The 19,193-nt window shown below is 38.8% G+C and overlaps 1 protein-coding gene across 2 annotated transcripts in view; it reads left to right on the forward strand.

Moving 5' to 3' along the window:
- Positions 1-10,083: 10,083 nt before the first annotated feature.
- Positions 10,084-19,193, forward strand: part of CCDC67 (coiled-coil domain containing 67) — a 100,098-nt gene continuing 90,988 nt past the window's right edge. Inside the window, exons 1-2 of one of the 2 annotated variants that reach the window (XM_011952095.1) lie at positions 10,084-10,322; positions 12,305-12,377. In XM_011952095.1, the coding sequence (XP_011807485.1) occupies positions 12,349-12,377 (29 nt within the window). In that variant the 5' untranslated portion in view covers positions 10,084-10,322; positions 12,305-12,348. Of the gene's footprint in view, positions 10,323-10,779; positions 10,869-12,304; positions 12,378-19,193 lie in introns of those variants that run through there. The other variant, XM_011952094.1, reaches the window with a different exon arrangement.

The raw sequence follows: 19,193 nt of genomic DNA on the forward strand, positions 1-19,193 counted from the left end.
GACTTGAGTTAAAAGGAACTGTACTCAAGGAGCTGCACTTAAAAAACAACATTAGAGAAGCTGCATTCACATTTAGGTCTGATTAAGATGGCAAATTTCTAGACTTTTAGCTGATGCTGTAAAAGATTAAGACTTGGCACTGGGAGTTGGTATGGAAAAGGGTGAATATATTTTCCATATATGAAGAATGTAAATAATTTGTAGCCAGAGGACAAAGAGGAATAGTTTTAAAATATGTCCACAGATTATTCAACACCTCTCCCCCCAAAAACTGAAGCCTAATTTGCCACCTCTTGAGGTTAGACTGGATTTGGGGATTCAGTGCTAATTAACAGAATGTTGTAGAAATGATATTGTGTGACTTCTGAGACTAGGTCATAAACAGTATTGCAGTTTTCTTTATTTTCAATTAGTTTTTAAACTACAAATAAAAATTATATATATTTACCATGTACAACATGTTTTTAAATATGTATATATTGTAGAATGACTAAATTAAGCTAATTAACGTATGCATTACCTCACATACTTACTATTTTTTTGTGGTGGCAGCATATATCTTTCTCTCTCTTACATGACTTTCTCTGCAAGAAGTCAGTTGCCATGGCATAAGGATGCTCAGTTAGCCCTATGGAGCGATCCATGTTGTAAGGAGCAAGGTCCTCTGCCAACAGACATGTGAGTGTAAATATAGGAATATACTATTCTGTTGCACTCCTCCTTCCCTTTTATGTGAATATAAACAACACTGAAGCAAACCTCTATATCTCTCTCTCTCTCCCTAAAGAGAAAACATATCATTATGTTTTCTGTAAGATATTATTTCTCATGATATTATTTCTTCTTAAAATTGCTGGCTATGCACATTTTAAATTTAGATAAATATTTTCAAATTACTCAAATATTGCCAAAAATAATGTAATAATTTATATACCTCCAAACAGTAGATGACAGTATGCCTATATCTTTGCCAATTTTAAATGTTACTAGTCTTTCTAATTTTTTGCAATCCTATGAGAGAAAGTATCTTATAATTTTATTAATTTATATTATTTAACTATTGTTGACAGTGAACATCTTTTTGTATGTTCTTGGTTTGGAAAAAGTACTATAATTATTTAGATGGAATTCTCTTTGCATGCTCCTAACCCTTGATCTTTCTTCTTCCACAATGTCCAGCATATGGCTAATGTTACATAAATATGCAATTTTGAATAAATGAATGAGTGAATATACACATTTCAGACATGCAGAAAGTCTTCACTTAACCCCCTAGTTTTGACTTTCAATTGGGCACAAATACCTTAGCAACCAATTAATGTAATGATCTTTTCACTTCCCCTTTATCACTGTTCAATATATACCATTCAAGTGTCTTCTGGGTAAGCTCTTTATCGTTACAACTTGTTCTGGCTAATTTGTTTCTAAAAGCATCCATATACTTTTTCTCTCTGAATATTGTTTAAAACAACATAATAGTTATGTAATAAATAATAGTAATAATGGCAATAACAATAATGATGCTACATGATAGGTATGTTATATACATAACTGACCTAATTTAATCTTTACTACAGTCCTGTAAGTATTGCTATTCCCCACTATAGAAATGAGGGAACTAATTTTTGATTGGGGCAAATAAACTAGCCATAGTCATTTAGGTAGTAAAAGGCAGACTTGGGATTCAAATTCTTGTTGTCTGAATGCAAAGTCCATATTCTTTCTACAATGTTCAGCTGGCTTTCTTAGAAATAAATCATTTGTAGAGTTGTTTTCTCATATTGTATGTTCAAAGAAAAGGAAGATTCAAGAGAAGAAGAAAATTCACAATTTTAAAAGATGTACAATGAAACTAAATATTTTTCCTGCCTGGAGGGCTTACTGCTATTGATTCCTTTTTCAATCACTACTGGAATGAAAGAGATTAACTAAGATGAAAGAACATTTTCCTTTCCTTCATGGTTTACAAACTTAATTCATCTATCAACAGACAAATGACTGATACCTACTTAAAATGAGAAAATGCAATTGAAACATTTAATCATGAAAAGAGAACAAAAGGAAATGTGGTTTCTTCTCACAATGATTAGTCTCTATCATCTGAGGATTTACATCAAGTTGAGGAATTTCTCCCAGTCAGTTCAGAAATAGGACTGCATGGTGGATTTTAACACCACACTGTGATAATGAGACTGATGCCTTCTTTACAAATCAATTTACACACTTTCAGAGATAATTTGAGTTTCTGGGTGTTGAGGTCACCGCAGACTGAAGATAGGTATACTTTTCAGGTGACATTCTGAAATGTTCCAACAGAATGATGTAAATTTACTCTTTAGAGAAGATAACTCCCCGAAATTATCAAAAGTTGTTTTCTAACAAGGCTTATATAAAATCATTGCACGTCGAAGTGCAACCATATGGGGAATAAATGGTACTGTATATGAGGACATTATGAACTAGGTTTCATGTGTAAGCAACTGAGACATGTCTAAGAGTTTTGTAATCTTAGTCTGGGAAAAGGAAAAGAGAAAATGGTTGTTGTTATTTTCTACCGTATGTAGCAAGCTCATGTTCCTCACATGTGTCCTGGAATAATGTTTTATAATAGGTATTACCACATATATTCAACAGCAGCAGCAACAGTGCTAACATGCTTTATACCACAAACAAAAACAAACAAGGCATAATAGTGGCAACATGATGAGTGGTCTTACAGCACAAACCTAAGCAATGAGGATACTGAGAGTCATTTTTCTTCAGTCTGCATGTTGTTCCACCTGATCATTGAAGGCTGACGCTAAAATGGATAAAACATTGGTATCTCTCTAAAACAGGTGCCACAGTCTCAAGGTAATGACAGAATGTTTATTTATTAATATTTGTTTGAAGTATTTGCTCGTGTATTTCTAGCTCAGTGTTATTCAGCCAACTGCATATTAACATTGTTTATAGGGTAACCAGAAAACATGACACTCAGAGATATACAGAAAGTAATTCTCAATTCATGGAAGTCATTACAGTAAAATTAAATAACAACAAAAATAACAGTTGAATTTCCTAATACAAAATTCTTATTCTAAATGTATTTTAAAGACATGTTCTCTTATTTTTATAAGTGGCTATGTTGTATTCTTTAATTTTTCTCTAACATCACTATTTATAACAAACGGAATCGGATCTTGAATCATTGTTTAACTCATTCATAATTTTCCCCTTTTTGTTTCCAAAAATAAAGAGCTGAGGAAACTTAAAAGATGTTTATAGATAATGAAATATTTTTTTAAAATTAAATAATGTAAAAAGGACTTCCATTTCTGGTAGCATGTTTGATTAGATACTCGGAACAATCTAACTGAAACAAGTAAAACATTATAAAAATGTAAATATCTTACTGAGTTGGAGTGAAATAATAGAATCAATAGATTTCATAACCTAAGTTATGTGAGAAGTGAGAAGAACCCCCACAAGGGAGTGAATGCTAAAAGAAACTTTTGCTCTGAGTGTTTCTGCTTACACTGTGGTGGCTACATGCAGAAGGATAATAATAGGACATAGGGCCCAAGACCAGCCCAGGTGAGGATTCCAACAAACTTCTGCATAAAACTGGGATTACAAAAGGTTACCTGGCACAGTGGCTCACACCTGTAATCCCAAAACTTTGGGAGGCTGAGGCAGAATGATTCACTTGAACTCAGGAGTTCAAGACCAGCCTGGTCATCACAGAGAGACCTGCCTCAACAGAAAAGAAACAAAATCAGCTGAGCATGGTGGCATATGCCTGTGGTCTCAGCTACTCAGGAGGCTGAGGTGGGAGGATTGCCTGAGCCCAGGAGGTCAAGACTGCAGTGAGCTGAGATCATGCCACTGTACTCCAGCCTGGGCAATAGACCAAGACCCTGTCTCAAAAAAAAAAGTAAATGAGGCACAAGTAGTGAACCTTAGTGTATGCAAATTTTAAAAAATATTCAAGAGGCTGGGAGATCCCAAAAGAGAATGGAGAATGTGACAAAACATCCTAACTGTGTTATAGATTTGTAAAACAACCTCACTAAAAGAGGAAGATGGAGAAGGTACTGATTTAAGTAACTTTGGAAATGAGTCAAATCTATTGAGGCTAAAGGCAAAATTTACTATATACATGCACTGTACTTTAATTTATAATGTCCTCTTCCATATGGTACAGATGAACAATTCTGACACTGTTATACACCTATACTGCAGTTGTGCAGTTAAGTAAACGGATGGCGGATGATGGGAAGCCACTTTTTACCATTGGAGCAGGAATTTACAGGTAAGTAAGGGGAAGAAGCTAGAATGATCTGTGTAACAGAGTTGGAGACAACAGTGTGAACTCATGTTTAGCTTAGATAAACTCATGTTTGTTTAGATATAAATGGCTGCATATAGAAATACTTATAGTTATTTGTATATACAAGGGTCAGTATTACATAACTATATTTCCTTGTTCTGTCAGCTGAGAGGGTTTAGGAACAAGAACAATCAAGCAGCAAGGAGCATTCCTAGTGCCCAGATACTGGTTTCTAATTCATTGTTAATAAGTGCTCCCTGAAGAAAGAGCTGATTGCCGGAGCAGGAAATATACATATACAAGATGAGACTGGGACATCTTATAATGATAGAAAGTAATGAAGTTCTCAAAAACAAAAATTCCACAGAGATGAGAGTATGTCAAAAGAACATAGGAGCCAACTGGAAGAGCTCCCAATGACCACAGCTGGAATAATTTGAGAAACTAATTTTTTTTTATTTTCTCAAGCAAAGTAACTTTGGATTATAATTCAAAGTATACAATAAATATTCATGAGTCCATACTGATATAAATAAATGGGGGAGATAGACAACTCTTCCATGCAGAATTCCAAATAGTTGATATATATACTTTAACCTTTGGAAGGCAGAGCATAACTCCCTACTCCTGAAGTGTGTGCTGCACACAATGACTTCCATTCAAAAAGTACAGTATGGAAGCGAGGGAAAGAGTAATTTTACAGTGGAGAGAACTGACAAACACCATCTCAACCCGATAATCGAGGTCAACATCAACAGTCATAATAAATCAAGTTGATAGTATGTCCCCTTGATACAATGTGATGAAAATGGCAGTTAATTTCTGTGAGTTTCCTTCCAATCTAATCATGAGAAAAACTGCAGACAAATTTCAATTAAGGGACATTCCATAAAATACCTAACCAGCACTTCTTCAAAACTGCCAAGATCATTTAAAAAGCTCTTGGAAACTGTCACAGCCAAAATGTGCCTAAGGAGACATGACCACTATTTAGTGTGGTGTGCTGCAACTGAAAGGACATTAGGTAAAATCCAAGAAAATCTGAATAAAGTATGGATTCTGGTTAATATTATCGGCATCAGTTTATTAACTGTAACAAACAGACCAGACTAACGTCAGATGTTAATAATAGAGGCTACTGGATGTGGGGTAGATGGGAGCCCTCTGTACTATACTAATAATTTTATATAAATCTAAAACTGTTCTAAAATAAAAACCTGATTTTTTTTTAAAAAGAAGGCAGAAAAATTGAACAGTAGAAAACATGCCTATTTTGACTTTGGCACTGGGTGAAGAAAAACTAAGAAAAGGAAAAAAAGTTTTGGAAATTTGTATCATAAGCTGATTCTAACACTTATTTTTCATTCATCATTTTATCTTTGTTGTCTAGAAAACCTCCTGTAAAAAAATTAATGTAAAGCAGTTTGGAGTTTGTCATGACGCCAGACAATTCTCAAAAGAAAATTCAAAATCAAAAGATTCAGCCTCCATCCTGGCCTCAAAGATGTCCCAGAAATAAAGCTCCCCCTCAAAAGTATCTCATAGTCAAAAACTATAAACCCACACAAGAAAACAAGGCAACATGGGTAAGAGCTAGCAGTAATCGATCCAAAATATTTTAGAGACTGGGATCATAACATGCAAAATAAAATAGAAAATTATTATCAATATGCTTTAAAAGTTGAAACAAAAAATAAAATAGAAGTTTGAACATTTTGGCAAAGAAATGGAAATTATATAAGATGACAGAGATTACCTGTGAAATCAACAAATTAATTTTTTAAAATTTCAAATTCAACAAATACTTTTTGAGTTCTCCCTATGTGCTAGGGCATGTATTAAATACTTGCACATATATTATCCATTTTTACTTTCATAACAACAAATAATTCTGTTAATAAGTACCAAAGTTATAAAAACCTTCATACTAAAATATTTTATTATTTTTATTTTCTCTACAATCTGGATACTTTCTTCTGTTCTGTTTTCCAGTTCACAAGTTATCCCGTCACCTGTACCAAATCTATCATTATTCATATCTGTTGTGTTCTTATTTTTGGTTATGAGTAATTTTTTTCTAGTTTTGGAATTTCTATTTTTCTTTTTGTTCTGGCCTTTGTATTTGAGAAGTTATTTTTAGGAAAATTTCTGCTTGCTTCTTCCAGGTATCTTAATCCACCAGTCTAGTACGACCCTATTGAGTTCAAAGATGGAGGTTGTCCCAAATTACAGATGATTGCAAGCTGGCTGCGAGTCAGTAGGAATACTGACTTACTTCCGCTTCACCATTTTCATGAGGGCAAAGTCCTCTGAAGCCCCAGCTTAAAGACAGGGGGTGTTTATTTATTTATTGAGCCCAGGCTTTGTCTTCTGCCCCTTTTTTTCACAAAACTATCAAACGGCTGCTCAGTTTTGCAGCTGTTTCTTCTAGAGCAACAAATGCCTTCAAAAGCAGCCTTAAGTGCTGGGCTCACTTCTCTAGGTTCATGTCTTTTCCTTGATTTTGACCTAGTAATTTCTCACTATCATATTAGCTAGTGGCCTGAAAGGTTTCTGCAGAGTTGAGCTCAGAGAAGAAGTTGACCCAAGTGAAAAGAGACCATTAAGCAGGCAGGCCCAACTTTCCTCTCTGGTTACAAATTTGTTTTTCCCATTAGGACCCATTCACTTCAACATTGTCCTAGCCATGACTGGCTCCAGGAAATAAGTATTACATCTTTAAAACTTTAGCTCACGACTATACAAAAATCTTTCTCCTTTAGTTCCCCTTAATATCCGAAAGAGGATGACATTTTCAAAACCACAGTGTTGAAACACTAAAGTCCATAAAAAGTAAAAGTAGAGAATTTTAAAAATCATGATAGCCATTTTTCAAAGAATTTGGCTTTGTTTTCTGCTCCTGAAGTGAAACCTGGTGCTTCTAAATTCCCATCAGGAGGAGAAGCAGCCCTGATAGTGATGATTGACAGGCCTAGCAGGCATGACACAATGAAAGGCCTCATGCTGCTTGGTTAAGGGCTCAAATTTATGCCTTTCTCTTCAGATGTCTAATGCCTATCCCAGCCCAGAGCAGGTCGGTAAGGATGCTGAAGCAGGACACTTTTAAAATCTCTCTCAAATCACACCCGAATAATTAAGAATCTCTTTGCATGGCCCTTCACACTTTAATGAAGGGCTTTAGGACATTGACCAAGCACCCATATTCTCCAGCTTTCCTGTCCAGCATAATAGCCACCAGTCATGTGTGACTATGAAGTACCTACATGTGGCCAAAATGAACTGATTGAGCTTTAAGTAAAAACTATGCATCAGATTTTGAAGACTTAGTATGAAAAAATATCTAAAATATCTCAATAATTTTTATATTGACTAGGTGTTAAAATGATATTTTAGATATATTAGATGAAATATATTTCATCTGTTTTTTACTTTTTAAAATTTGACTACTAGAATATTTAAAATTATACAAGTGACTTGCATTATATTTCCATTGGACAGTGTTACTCTAGGTGATCTTAGTTCTAAATAGTGAATCTCTTCCTTCTGAATGGTTATTTTCTCAACCAGAATGTGTATTAAGCATCTCCAGAAAATTCCTTTGAAAATGTTTGCCATTAACTACCAATGAAACTAATCAAATAATTATAACTCTTTGGATCTGAATTTCTTCACATCCAAAATGAAGAGGTTAGACCAGCAATCCCCAACCTTTTTGGCACCAGGGTGTATGGTTTCAGGATGACACTGTTTCATGCCAGATCATCAGGCATTAGATTCTCATAAGGAATGCACAACCTAGATCCCTGGCATGTGCAGTTCACAATAGGATTCGTGCTTCTATGTGAATCTAATGCCGCCACTGATCTGACAGGAGGTGAAGCTCAGGCCGTAATGCTTGCCTGCTGCTCACCTCCTGCTGTGTGGCCAGGTTCCTAACAGGCCACTGACCAGTACCAGTATGCAGCCCAGCGGTTGGGGACCCCTGGGTTAGACTGTATCTCCTCTATAGTTTCTTCAGTTCTATGATTATTTCATTATAATTGTTTATAAAAAAATTTTTAAGTATGTTCTACGCATAAGGATATACTTAGTTTTTAAAATTATAATGTATATACGTAATTTTTAAACTTTTTTTAAAATACAAAAATATTTCCTTGTTGATATAAAGACAGACACGAAGTTATTTTATATAGCCACGCATATGTTAAAGTTGCACATTCATTTACTATATTGCTATTATAAATTTTCCCATGAAATGATTTTGTTATGAAGGTTTTTAAATTTTAAAGGTTTAGCCTATTGCTTCATTATTTATTCCCTATAATTGGTTCCTTAGCTTTTCTTCCATAGGTCATCCTTATTCTTCATCTATTTATGCCCCCTATATTCTCCTTTGACCATTTCTGGTTACATTTTATCTTATCCTTACTTTGCCATGTCCTCCGATTTTCTTTCATGACTAAGCTCTCTTGTCACTTCTCACTAACCCTGTTTAGGAAGATTTCCACCCTGGCCACACTCTTCCTATCCTTTAGACTGGGGCCTTCCTGGTCTCATCCCTTTCAAAACAAACTTATCTGAAAATATCTAATAATAAGGACATTTCAAGGTGAATTCAGGTCTTTACTGTTACTTCTTACTAGCGGGGTAGGGAACAGGTATTTGCATTTTAAATCTTAACTTTCATCCTGAAATGAAAACCTTTATTTGTATTAAATTGAATGGGATGTTCCTATTCGAGATTTAAATTTTCCTAAAATCCATTATAGTATGTGTCTTCTCACATGTTTTTGCAAGCATTCCCCTGCACCTACCTATTCTTCCATGTGAAAATATGAAACCTACAGTTTGCTAAGGAAGATCCTGACTGCTAAAGAAACCAACTCAACCTTAATGTTTGGAGAACACTGGATTTGGAGTAAGATGATCTAGGTTTATATCTTGATGTATCATCCATTTCAAGTGCAAATAGACGGACAAATCCATGGACATATCCTTCATTCTCTCTAAGCCTGGGTTTCCTAATCTTCTGAAAGGAGCTATAAATAACACCTGATACACTTGCTGAGTGTATTTCTGAGCCTCTAAAGAAATAATGAACATGGAAGTACTTACCAATGTTACATAGCCTTAGTGATCTTGGGCATCCTGAGATTTCATTAAATTTCGTTCCTAGTTCCATTTTCCCTTCCTTGGGTTAGAAAAAAAATACATTGACCCATTCAATTCAGGCAAGAATAAAGAATATACCTAGGAGTTTTCAGAATAATGAAAAGTTTCAAGTTAAGATAACACAGTCACCCTCTTCATGCAAACATGAGAGCTATGAAACACTTATTAGAACTAATATCCCAGGTGATTATATACAATTCATCTATGAAGCTCAATTTGTCAAGAAACAGCATAATGGTTTTATAAAATTCAGTTGGAACCTGGACGGAGGGATGTGGATGCGCATTAAATTCATGGAATATTAAAGTCGCAAATTAGCGTTAAAGTGATGAAAGTAAAGTGCAAATAAAAGACTTTAAGAATTAAGTAGTCGCCTCCATGTATTAGGAAGGAATTCTTTGGTTAAAATAAATCAAACACAAAATTCAAGTGCTTAAAACAAATCACTCGAGATGTCAGTTGGAAAATATATATTCTTTCCTATTATTTCCTCTATGAAATGAAGAGAGACAAATTCTGTCATCAATGACTCTTGGAATTCGGTGGAAAAAGGAAAGAATCCGGAGTCAGTCCCATTGAGTTTCGTTCCAGCTTCCCTTAGAAGCTATTCCCTTCTCCCTGAAGGCAGGCAACACTGTCCGCTGGCCTGACTAGCAGTTTTTTAAGGACCCATCGCGCTTGGAAAGCCAGGTACAAGCAGATGCTGTTAATCACCACAGGAATCGGGCTGAGCGATGAAATCCAGCTCCTCGCAGCTGGAAGACACTAGGGTGCACGGAGAGAAAAGCAGTTCTCTTTACCCCAAGTTTATTTCTGTTTCATACCACTTCAAATTTGAGTAAGAGGAAAGAGAGCCAAGGGGATTTAAGGAACCTGGATGATGAACTCCCCAGCTGTTTACAGTTCCCTCGTGATCTCTTTGGTTCATTCATTCAATCAGTATTTCCGGGCTGCAGCTTGGGTGCCGGGCCCTGGGGTAAGGCAGTGGGACTACAAAGAGGATAGGACCCAGAATAGAGGGGGCACTGGACGCATAACTGCGGGATAGCGAGGTCGCGCTCGCGCGGGGCAAGGTTGAAGGCAGCCGAGGAACCCCCACAGGGCAGCGTCTACCGCCGCTGCCGCCGCCGCCGCAGCGCCCATCCCCCATTCCGACGGCCACGAGTTCGGGCCGCGACGTCCCCATGGCAACAAGCGGCGGCGCTGAGCGCTGGGAGGGAGAGGCCCAACTGTCTGGTTGGTCGCGCGGCGGGAGGGCTCAGGCGGCGGGAGCGCAGAGGCGGGTGGCGAGGCCCCTTGGGGCGGGCCTGGCCAGGCGGGAGGTGACCTACGCGGTCCTGCGCCCCCGGCCGCAGACCTCTCGGGCGAGCGCCGCGCAGCGCAGGTAATGGCTCCCGGCCCCGCCTCGCCCCTGACCCTCACCCAAAGGCCAGGCTGTCCCCCGGGCTGGCGCAGGTCCTTGAGCGGGACAGGGGGACCCCAAAAGGGCGGCCGCTCTGCAGAAAGCTGGGCTTGAACCGATCGCGGTCCTGGAGGGGCGCGTGGCGCGGGGACAGAGGCTGGGGAGGAGAGGCCCACCCATGCATATCCAGAGCAGAGCTGCGCCGTAAGTTAGACGGCCTGGGCTTTAGTCGTGTGGCCTTGGACAAGCCACTTAGCTTGTCTGTGCCTCAGTTTCCCTGACGTTTAAGTGAGAGATTTGAAAATCTACAAAAACATCTATAGGGCTGCGCGTTCTGGTCAAGTTTTCCTTCACCATCCCTTACTCCTCTCTGCTCTGTCCCACACATAGTTCCAGGGTCTCTTCTAAACTCTTCGATTTGGAAGTGATGTGAGCTCGAATCTTCCTCCTCTTTCTACCTTCTTGAATGCTCTTTGACTTTTATTCAGTGATTCGGAGGAGTTGAAGTCCTTTTCAATACTTTCTCCAGTTATTGTCATAGATTATTTTTTAACTAAAATTTTGTTACTGAGAAAAACATTTTTTTTTTTACTTTAGGCAAATACTAACGTCCCTATTTTGTCAAGAGGTGAGCCAGTGCCCATAGAGCCATTGAAGAATTTCAAGATTTCTTTTTAAAGGCATTCGTAGCCTTTTTGTCTTAAATCTCATAGTTATATTCATCCTAACAAAACCCAGAGAGGGCCAAAGAAAAAATGTACTCAAATAAAGGCACACCTTTATTGGATCCACAAGAATAGGAAGTTTGAGAACATCTGGCTAGAATTTCTCTTTTAATGGGAATTCTGTTTTACTCATTCTCATGTACTGAGCCCTTTGCACACAACATAGTACCAAGCTATTATTCAATAAGTAGTAAATGGATGCTCATTTTAGTCAGTACCACATATTTCAATTCATCACTAAGTCAATATCATAAATGCATAGGAGTCGCTAAACAAAAAACTCAAGTTTGGGAGGCCAAGGTGGGCAGATCACGAGGTCAGGATCAGCCTGATCAACATGCTGAAACCCCGTCCCTACTAAAAATACAAAACTTAGCCAGGCGTGGTGTCAATTGCCTGTCCCAGCTACTCAGGAGGCTGAGGCAGAAGAATCGCTAGAACCCAGAAGGCAGAGGTTGCAGTGAGCTGAGAGCGTGCCACTGCACTCCAGCCTGGGTGACACAGCGAGACTCCATCTCAAAAAACAAACAAAAAACCAAAATAGAAAACTCAAGTTTCTATATTTTGTAGGATCAAGAGCTACTACACAGAAAAACTCATACTAAATGGTTTTTGCCAGTAGCTGAATTTTCCTGTTTTATAGGTTAATGAATGTAAACATTTTAGGAATTTGGATCATTTTCCCCCTAACAGATTAAAAATCAAGAAATATAAACCAGATGTAGCAGTTTCTTGACATGGAGAACCAAGCCCATAATACAATGGGGTAAGTGCTGAGAAATTTCTGTTTTATAAGTATGTACTTAACTATGCCGAAAACTTCCTGAGAACACGTGAATTTTGAAATTTACTATTAATTTACTATTAAGAGAAGGATATGCCAGTTATTTTTGGTGAGGCGGATGAGAGGAAATACCAAGTGACTGTAATTAAGGATTAGAATGCGAGAGTTTCTGATTTTGACACTACAGATCTGCCCTCAAAAAATCACTGTTTTCCAACTCTTAGTGACTGTCCAATATCTAAGGGTGATGGATGCTGAGGCAGGCCTCATATGCTCTTCTGTTACCACAATGCAACCCCTCTTTGACAGCTTGCTCCTTTTTTGCTGCATTGAGTATCTCAAGTTTCCCTCTACTCTTGCCTCTTAAGGCTGAACTCAACACTTAAACATAGGCTGAGAATAGATCCAACCCCGTAAAAACATCATCAGGAACTAGATACTTTACCAGAAGTTTCACAAAGAGATAAAAATAAAATTTGTATAGCATTTGTCATTGTAGAAAATCAAATTCCTGTTTACAAATATCTGTCCTAACTCTTTACCTGCTACCAGCATCACAGAGTTTTCTCTTCCAATCACTAGCCAACTGACCACTGGCTGAACATAGAGTTTGGGGAATGAGGGGGTGAAGGGATGGTTGTATAGTGCCTAATCTTGATTGCAGCTGACTTTGGCACTAGTCACACCACTTCAGTTGTCTCACTTTCAGAAATTCTGCCCAGACCATAACTTTGATGTCAGGCTGAAAGAAAGCTGCACAAGTCTGAATAATAATCATAGCTATCACTTTTTAGCTGCTACTGCATACTCCTTCTTACAACAGCCCTGCTAGGTATTATTCTCATTTTACAACTAAGAAAAGTAAATAGAGTACAGTCTAAGCTCTTATAACAAAGAGACTCCAAAAACAGCAGCTTAAGTAAGATTGAAGATTATTTTGGTTTCATATACTTGTCACAGGTGCTATGCTCACCCAAGATATGCAGACCAGGATTGGTTTGGCAACTCTGCCATCTTCACTAACGATTTCTATCTCTAGGACCAAAGTGGTTGTTTCAGCTCCTACCATCATAGATGTGCTCTGTCATCATGACTGTGCTCCTTCCATAGGGAAGGAGAAGGGCAAGAGGAAAGAGTAAGACGTTTTCTTTTAGGATTATAACATGGAAATGGCAGATCTCACTTCTGTTCATTTTCCATTGGCCAGAATTTAATCCCAGAGTTACAACTAACAGCAAAAAAGGCTGGGAAATATGGTCTGTAACTAGGCAACCATACGACCAGACGAAGCTTAGAAGTTCTAGAACAAAGGAGGAAGAATGGATATTGGTGAAAAATTAGCATCCTCTACCACATTGAGCCTCAGAAAGGTAGAAAGACAAAAAAAAGCAGGAGCTCATCCTAGAATATACACCAGGTTAGTAAAGAAAGTAGGATTTGAAATCAGGTATGCCTGGCTCCAATCCCTGTGTTCCTTTCTGCGTTGAAAATGGGTGGCAATGAATGAGATGCAGGGAGCAGCCTGCCTGGTATCCATAGCAGAGCCAAGTTAGGATTCTGGGTTAAGTATGTGTTGGGTCCGTGGTGTGATGATAGCACTAAGAGCTAAGATGCAGATTGAAGATGTTGAACCTAAGGTTGGGTACCAGCTATCACTTCACTCCTGCAAATCCAAGGCCATGGAGTCATTTAAGAAACAGACCTTGTCCTTAAAGAACTTAGAATTTAGTAAGGAACATTAGAACTTGTTTGGATATGGTGTAATTACAACCCCCCAAGTTAATGAGACTTATTAGAGGTTTTCCTGAGGTACTGTTCCACTGATCACAGTAGACATGGGGCCAGACACTGCCTACCATGGTCTCCAAAGCATGGAGACCCCAGGTTGGCACTGCCTCAGTCCCACATGCTATTGAGAAGTATGTATAAATCCAGATCATGAATACAATAAAATTTCATCATCAGGGGCTTGTTATGTAGCTTATTAAACCATGTCACCTACATATACAGTAATGTTTTGTGGAGCAGCCTACATTTAACAGATACTTATTTAGAGTCTACTGTGAGCTACTTACTGGTCTAGGCACCAGAAAGGTAGCACTGAACAAAATAGACAACTGTTTCTCAAGGGGCTTATGCCATAGTGGAAGAGACAGATAATAAACATAAAATTTGTATCATATGGTGATATGAAGAAAAATAAAGCAGTCTAAGGGTGGGAAAAGTAGAGAGTGTGAATGGAGTGGTCAAACAAAGATGCTTTGGTAAGGCAGCATTCGGGCAGAGATTATATCTGCGGGAAAAGATTACACATAGCAGGAGCAGAAAGTGGCAAGGCCTACAGTGGGAGCTTTCCCACAGAACATTTTCAGTGTGAGTGAATCAGTATTCTCTGATATCATGGTTATAACCTGGTTTGATGTTAATTTATCCGTGATTTCTCCCAATTATAGGTGTTTGTATTTGTGCCATAATAATCTAAACTCCTCGTAATTGAAACTCAGTTTTACGTTTGTTCTTTTTGTTTTTAAAGTGAGTTTCCAGAACATACTTATGGAATGAATAAGTGATCCCTTTTATTGGCCTTTTTAAGAAAACCTTCTCTAGATTTTGCTTTGTTTTTGTTTTCTTTTCTTTTCTTTTTTTTTTTTTTTTTTTGAGACGGAGTCTTGCTCTGTCGCCTGGGCTGGGGTGCGGTGGCCGGATCTCAGCTCACTGCAAGCTCCGCCTCCCGGGTTTACGCCATTCTCCTGCCTCAGCCTCCCGAGTAGCTGGGACTACAGGCGCCCTCCACCTCGCCCGGCTAGTTTTTTGTATTTTTAGTAGAGACGGGGTTTCACCGTGTTAGCCAGGATGGTCTCGATCTCCTGACCTCGTGATCCGCCCGTCTCGGCCTCCCAAAGTGCTGGGATTACAGGCTTGAGCCACCGCGCCCGGCCTGTTTTTTTTTCTTATTCATGAATTTCTACTTACCAGTTTGCCCTTTTATGGTTTATTTTATTTTGTTCCCATGGGTTGAAAAATTTGCTTCAGTTATTTTCATGATTTCTGGATTTCATTATTTCTTTAAATAATAAAAAGCATGTAACTTTCCTCCTGAGCACAACTTTGCTGCCTGCCATAGGGTTAGTGTTCTCACCATCATTTTCTAAATAATCTGTCATTTCAAATTTGATATCTTCTTTGACTCAAGAGATATTTAGAAAATGTAATTTCAAGGGGCATTTAGTTATCTTTTTATTATTACTTTTTAATCTTTCTACTACCATAGTCATAGGATATGGACTATATGATTTTGACTCTGTCAGTTTCACTAAGATTATTCTTGTAGTCTATTGCAGGATCAACTTTTATTAATGTCCTTTGGGTATTTGAAAACAATTGTACGTTCTCTTTTGGTTGAGTAAAAAGGCTAAAAAAGTTATATAATCAAACATTTTAATTGTTGTTATGTTTAACTTGTGTTTTTCAAGTACAGTTACATTAATTTTTGTTTATTTGATCTGTCAAATTCTAAGGAAGATCTTCACTATAATTGTAGTTTGTCTAATCCTTCTTGTATTACTAACAATTTTTGGTTTACATATTTCAGTGTTCTGTTGCTCGATGTGTCAAGATTTATGGGTATATCTTCTCAGCATATTATGTGATTAACATCATAAAATATAGCACAAGTATAAACTGATGTTTTCTGTTTTAATTCTACTTTGCCTGATATTAATATTACCATCCCTGCTTTCTTTTTAATATACTTTAATCAATAATATCTTTGTTCATCACCTTGTTTTCAACCTTTTTTATGTCATATCAAGTTTGTCTCCACATATAAATAGCATATGGTTAGATTGACAAATAGAGGCCAGGCGCAGTGGCTCACGCCTGTAATCCCAGCACTTTGGGAAGCAAAGGCAGGCAAATCACCTGAGGTTGGGAGTTTAAGACCAGCCTGACGAACATGGAGAAACCCCATCTCCACTAAAAATACAAAAGTAGCCTGGTGTGGTGGTGCATGCCTGTAATACCAGCCACTGAGGAGCTGAGGCAGGAGAATCATTTGAACTTGGGAGGCGGAAGTTGCGGTGAGCCGAGATTGTGCCATTACACTCCAGCCTGGGCAACGAGAGCAAAACTCCATCTCAAAACAAAAACAAACACAAAACCCAAAAAACAAATAGACAGGAAGCATGGCTGAGGAGACCTCAGGAAACTTACAATCATGGCAGAAGGTGAAGAGGAAGGAGGCACATTTTGTGTGGCCAGAGCAGGAGGGAGAGAGGGGGAGTTGCATCTCCTGAGAACTCACTATCACAAGAACAACAAGGGGGAAGTTTGCTCTCATGATTCAGTCACCTCTCACCAGGCTCCTCCTCCAACACTGGGGATTACAAGTCGACAAGAGATTTGGTTAGGGACACAGAGCCAAACCATGTCAGTGGGCTTACTGACAGTGGTCTTTACTCCATAGTCATCAGACTAGGCAGTTTCCTTGTAGGACCCCAGGTCACTCTCTTTCAGTCTTTTGTCTCAGGCTAATCAGATTCCAGAGTACTCTAATTTCTTACCTGGAGAGTATACCAGCATTCTGGGAGCTGAAAAGGAGGAGGGGCCTGAATTCAGACTTACATTGTTGACCTTAACCCCCCAATTTCCAGTACGGTGGTCCTGGCATCTACTGTACCTGGTGTTCCCCAACCCCAGTCCAAAGCCTGTCTGTTTTAGCTTCTCCAGAGAATGTGCCTGGATTCTAATGCCAGTGAGGAGATCTAGGAGTCAACCCCTTCTTAGCTATTCCTCCTGTTTTCAGGCTAACACTCACTTGCTACTTCCAGATGCATCTAGTTGGTTTGCTGCTTGGCTTTGTCTGCTGCTAGTTCCTGTTATTTTTATCCTTGTAGGTTTGACCTTCTAGGTTAAAAATATCCCTTTACTTTGTGTTAGTAGGATTTGGGGAGGGAACAAAACATGTGTGCATACATCTTCAATCAAATTCTCATTTTTCTCCACTGAATCTTTTGCTGTACTTTTTATTCTGTGACTTTTATCTTAGCCATTGATCTCATTCATAGAATCTTGTCAAATGCTTCCTAAACATCTAGGTACTGCTATGTGATCCACCAGATTGTTCTTATCTGCTATGGAAGTCATTATTTTCAAAGAACCAAGTTAGATGAATATTAAATCATAACTTCTTGCATCTGATTCAAAAGGTCCTTTAAAACTATGCTCTTCTATGTGTGCATCTTTCTTCACCCTTAAAGTGTTATTTCCCTCTGAGATATATTAATCATCTTTACTTTACTTACCAGGTTCTCGACTTTATGAGTCATAACTTCACTTACCAGGTTCTTGATGAGTTAAACACAGTTTTAATCACAGTTTGTAAGATAAAATTTGATTTTTCTGATGTAAGTCAATATATTGGTACCTTAATAAATTATAGTAACATATTATTTTTGCACATTGAAAATTCTTTTTAAATTTGGTTAATTCCCTTGCTTTCTGGTTAGCCCAGACTATACCCCCTTACTCTCCCTCTCTTCATACTTTATTCACCTTCCTCCCATATACACATATATTCCTCCCCAGAGTAATCAAACTGGATAAGTTCTTCTAGTTTCTTGTATCTCTGAAGAAGAAACAAAGTACATCGGGTTTAAAATCCTGATATGTCAAACTTGAGGGTAGACTCTGAAATGTTAGCAGTGCTAAGTGACTGTAGGAATTAAATGCATGATTTTGAAAGGAAGGAAAGTTATTAGGAAGGAGAGGGAGGAAGGAAGGAAATAAGGAAAGAAAGGGAAGATTTCTACAAGAGACCTAATCAAGCTGCTAGTAAGTTTAAGGAAAGATGAAAAAGTACCACAGTGTAGGATACATTTGCACATACTTTTTACAGGAAAATGTTTACAAAAGATTAGTTACAACTGGGGGCAGAGCAAGATGGCAGAATAGGAATAGCTCCAGTCTCCAGCTCCCAGCGCAAGCAACACAGAAGACGGGTGATTTCTGCACTTTCAACTGAGGTACTAGGTTCATCTCACTAGGGAGTGCCGGACAATCGGTGCTGGTCAGCTGCTGCAGCCCGACCAGGGAGAGCTGAAACAGGGCGATGTATTGCCTCACCTGGGAAGTGCAAGGGGGAAGGGAATCCCTTTTCCTAGCCAGGGGAACTGAGACACACAACACCTGGAAAATCGGGTAACTCCCACCCCAATACTGCGCTTTACCAAGGGTCTTAGCAAATGGCACACCAGGAGATTATATCCCACACCTGGCCAGGAGCCACGCCCACGGAGCCTCCCTCATTGCTAGCACAGCAGTCCGCAATCTAAGGGCAAGGCAGCAGCAAGGGTGGGGGAGGGGCGCCCACCATTGCTGAGGCTTAAGTAGGTAAACAAAGCCTCTGGGAAGCTCAAACTGGGTGGAGCTCACAGCAGCTCAAGGAGGCCTGCCTGTCTCTGTAAACTCCACCTCTGGGGACAGGGCACAGCTAAACAAACAAAAAAAAGCAGCAGAAACCTCTGCAGATGCAAACGACCCTGTCTGACAGCTTTAAAGAGAGCAGTGGATCTCCCAACACAGAGTTTGAGATCTGAGAACGGACAGACTGCCTGCTCAAGTGGATCCCTGACCCCTGAGTAGCCTAACTGGGAGACATTCCCCACTAGGGGCAGACCGACACCCCACACCTCACACGGCGAGGTACACCCCTGAGACGAAGTTTCCAAAGCAAGAATCAGACAGGTACACTTGCTGTTCAGCAATATTCTATCTTCTGCAGCCTCTGCTGCTGATACC

This window comes from Colobus angolensis, unplaced genomic scaffold (assembly GCF_000951035.1).
Source record: "Colobus angolensis palliatus isolate OR3802 unplaced genomic scaffold, Cang.pa_1.0 Scaffold332, whole genome shotgun sequence".
NCBI lineage: Eukaryota > Metazoa > Chordata > Mammalia > Primates > Cercopithecidae > Colobus > Colobus angolensis.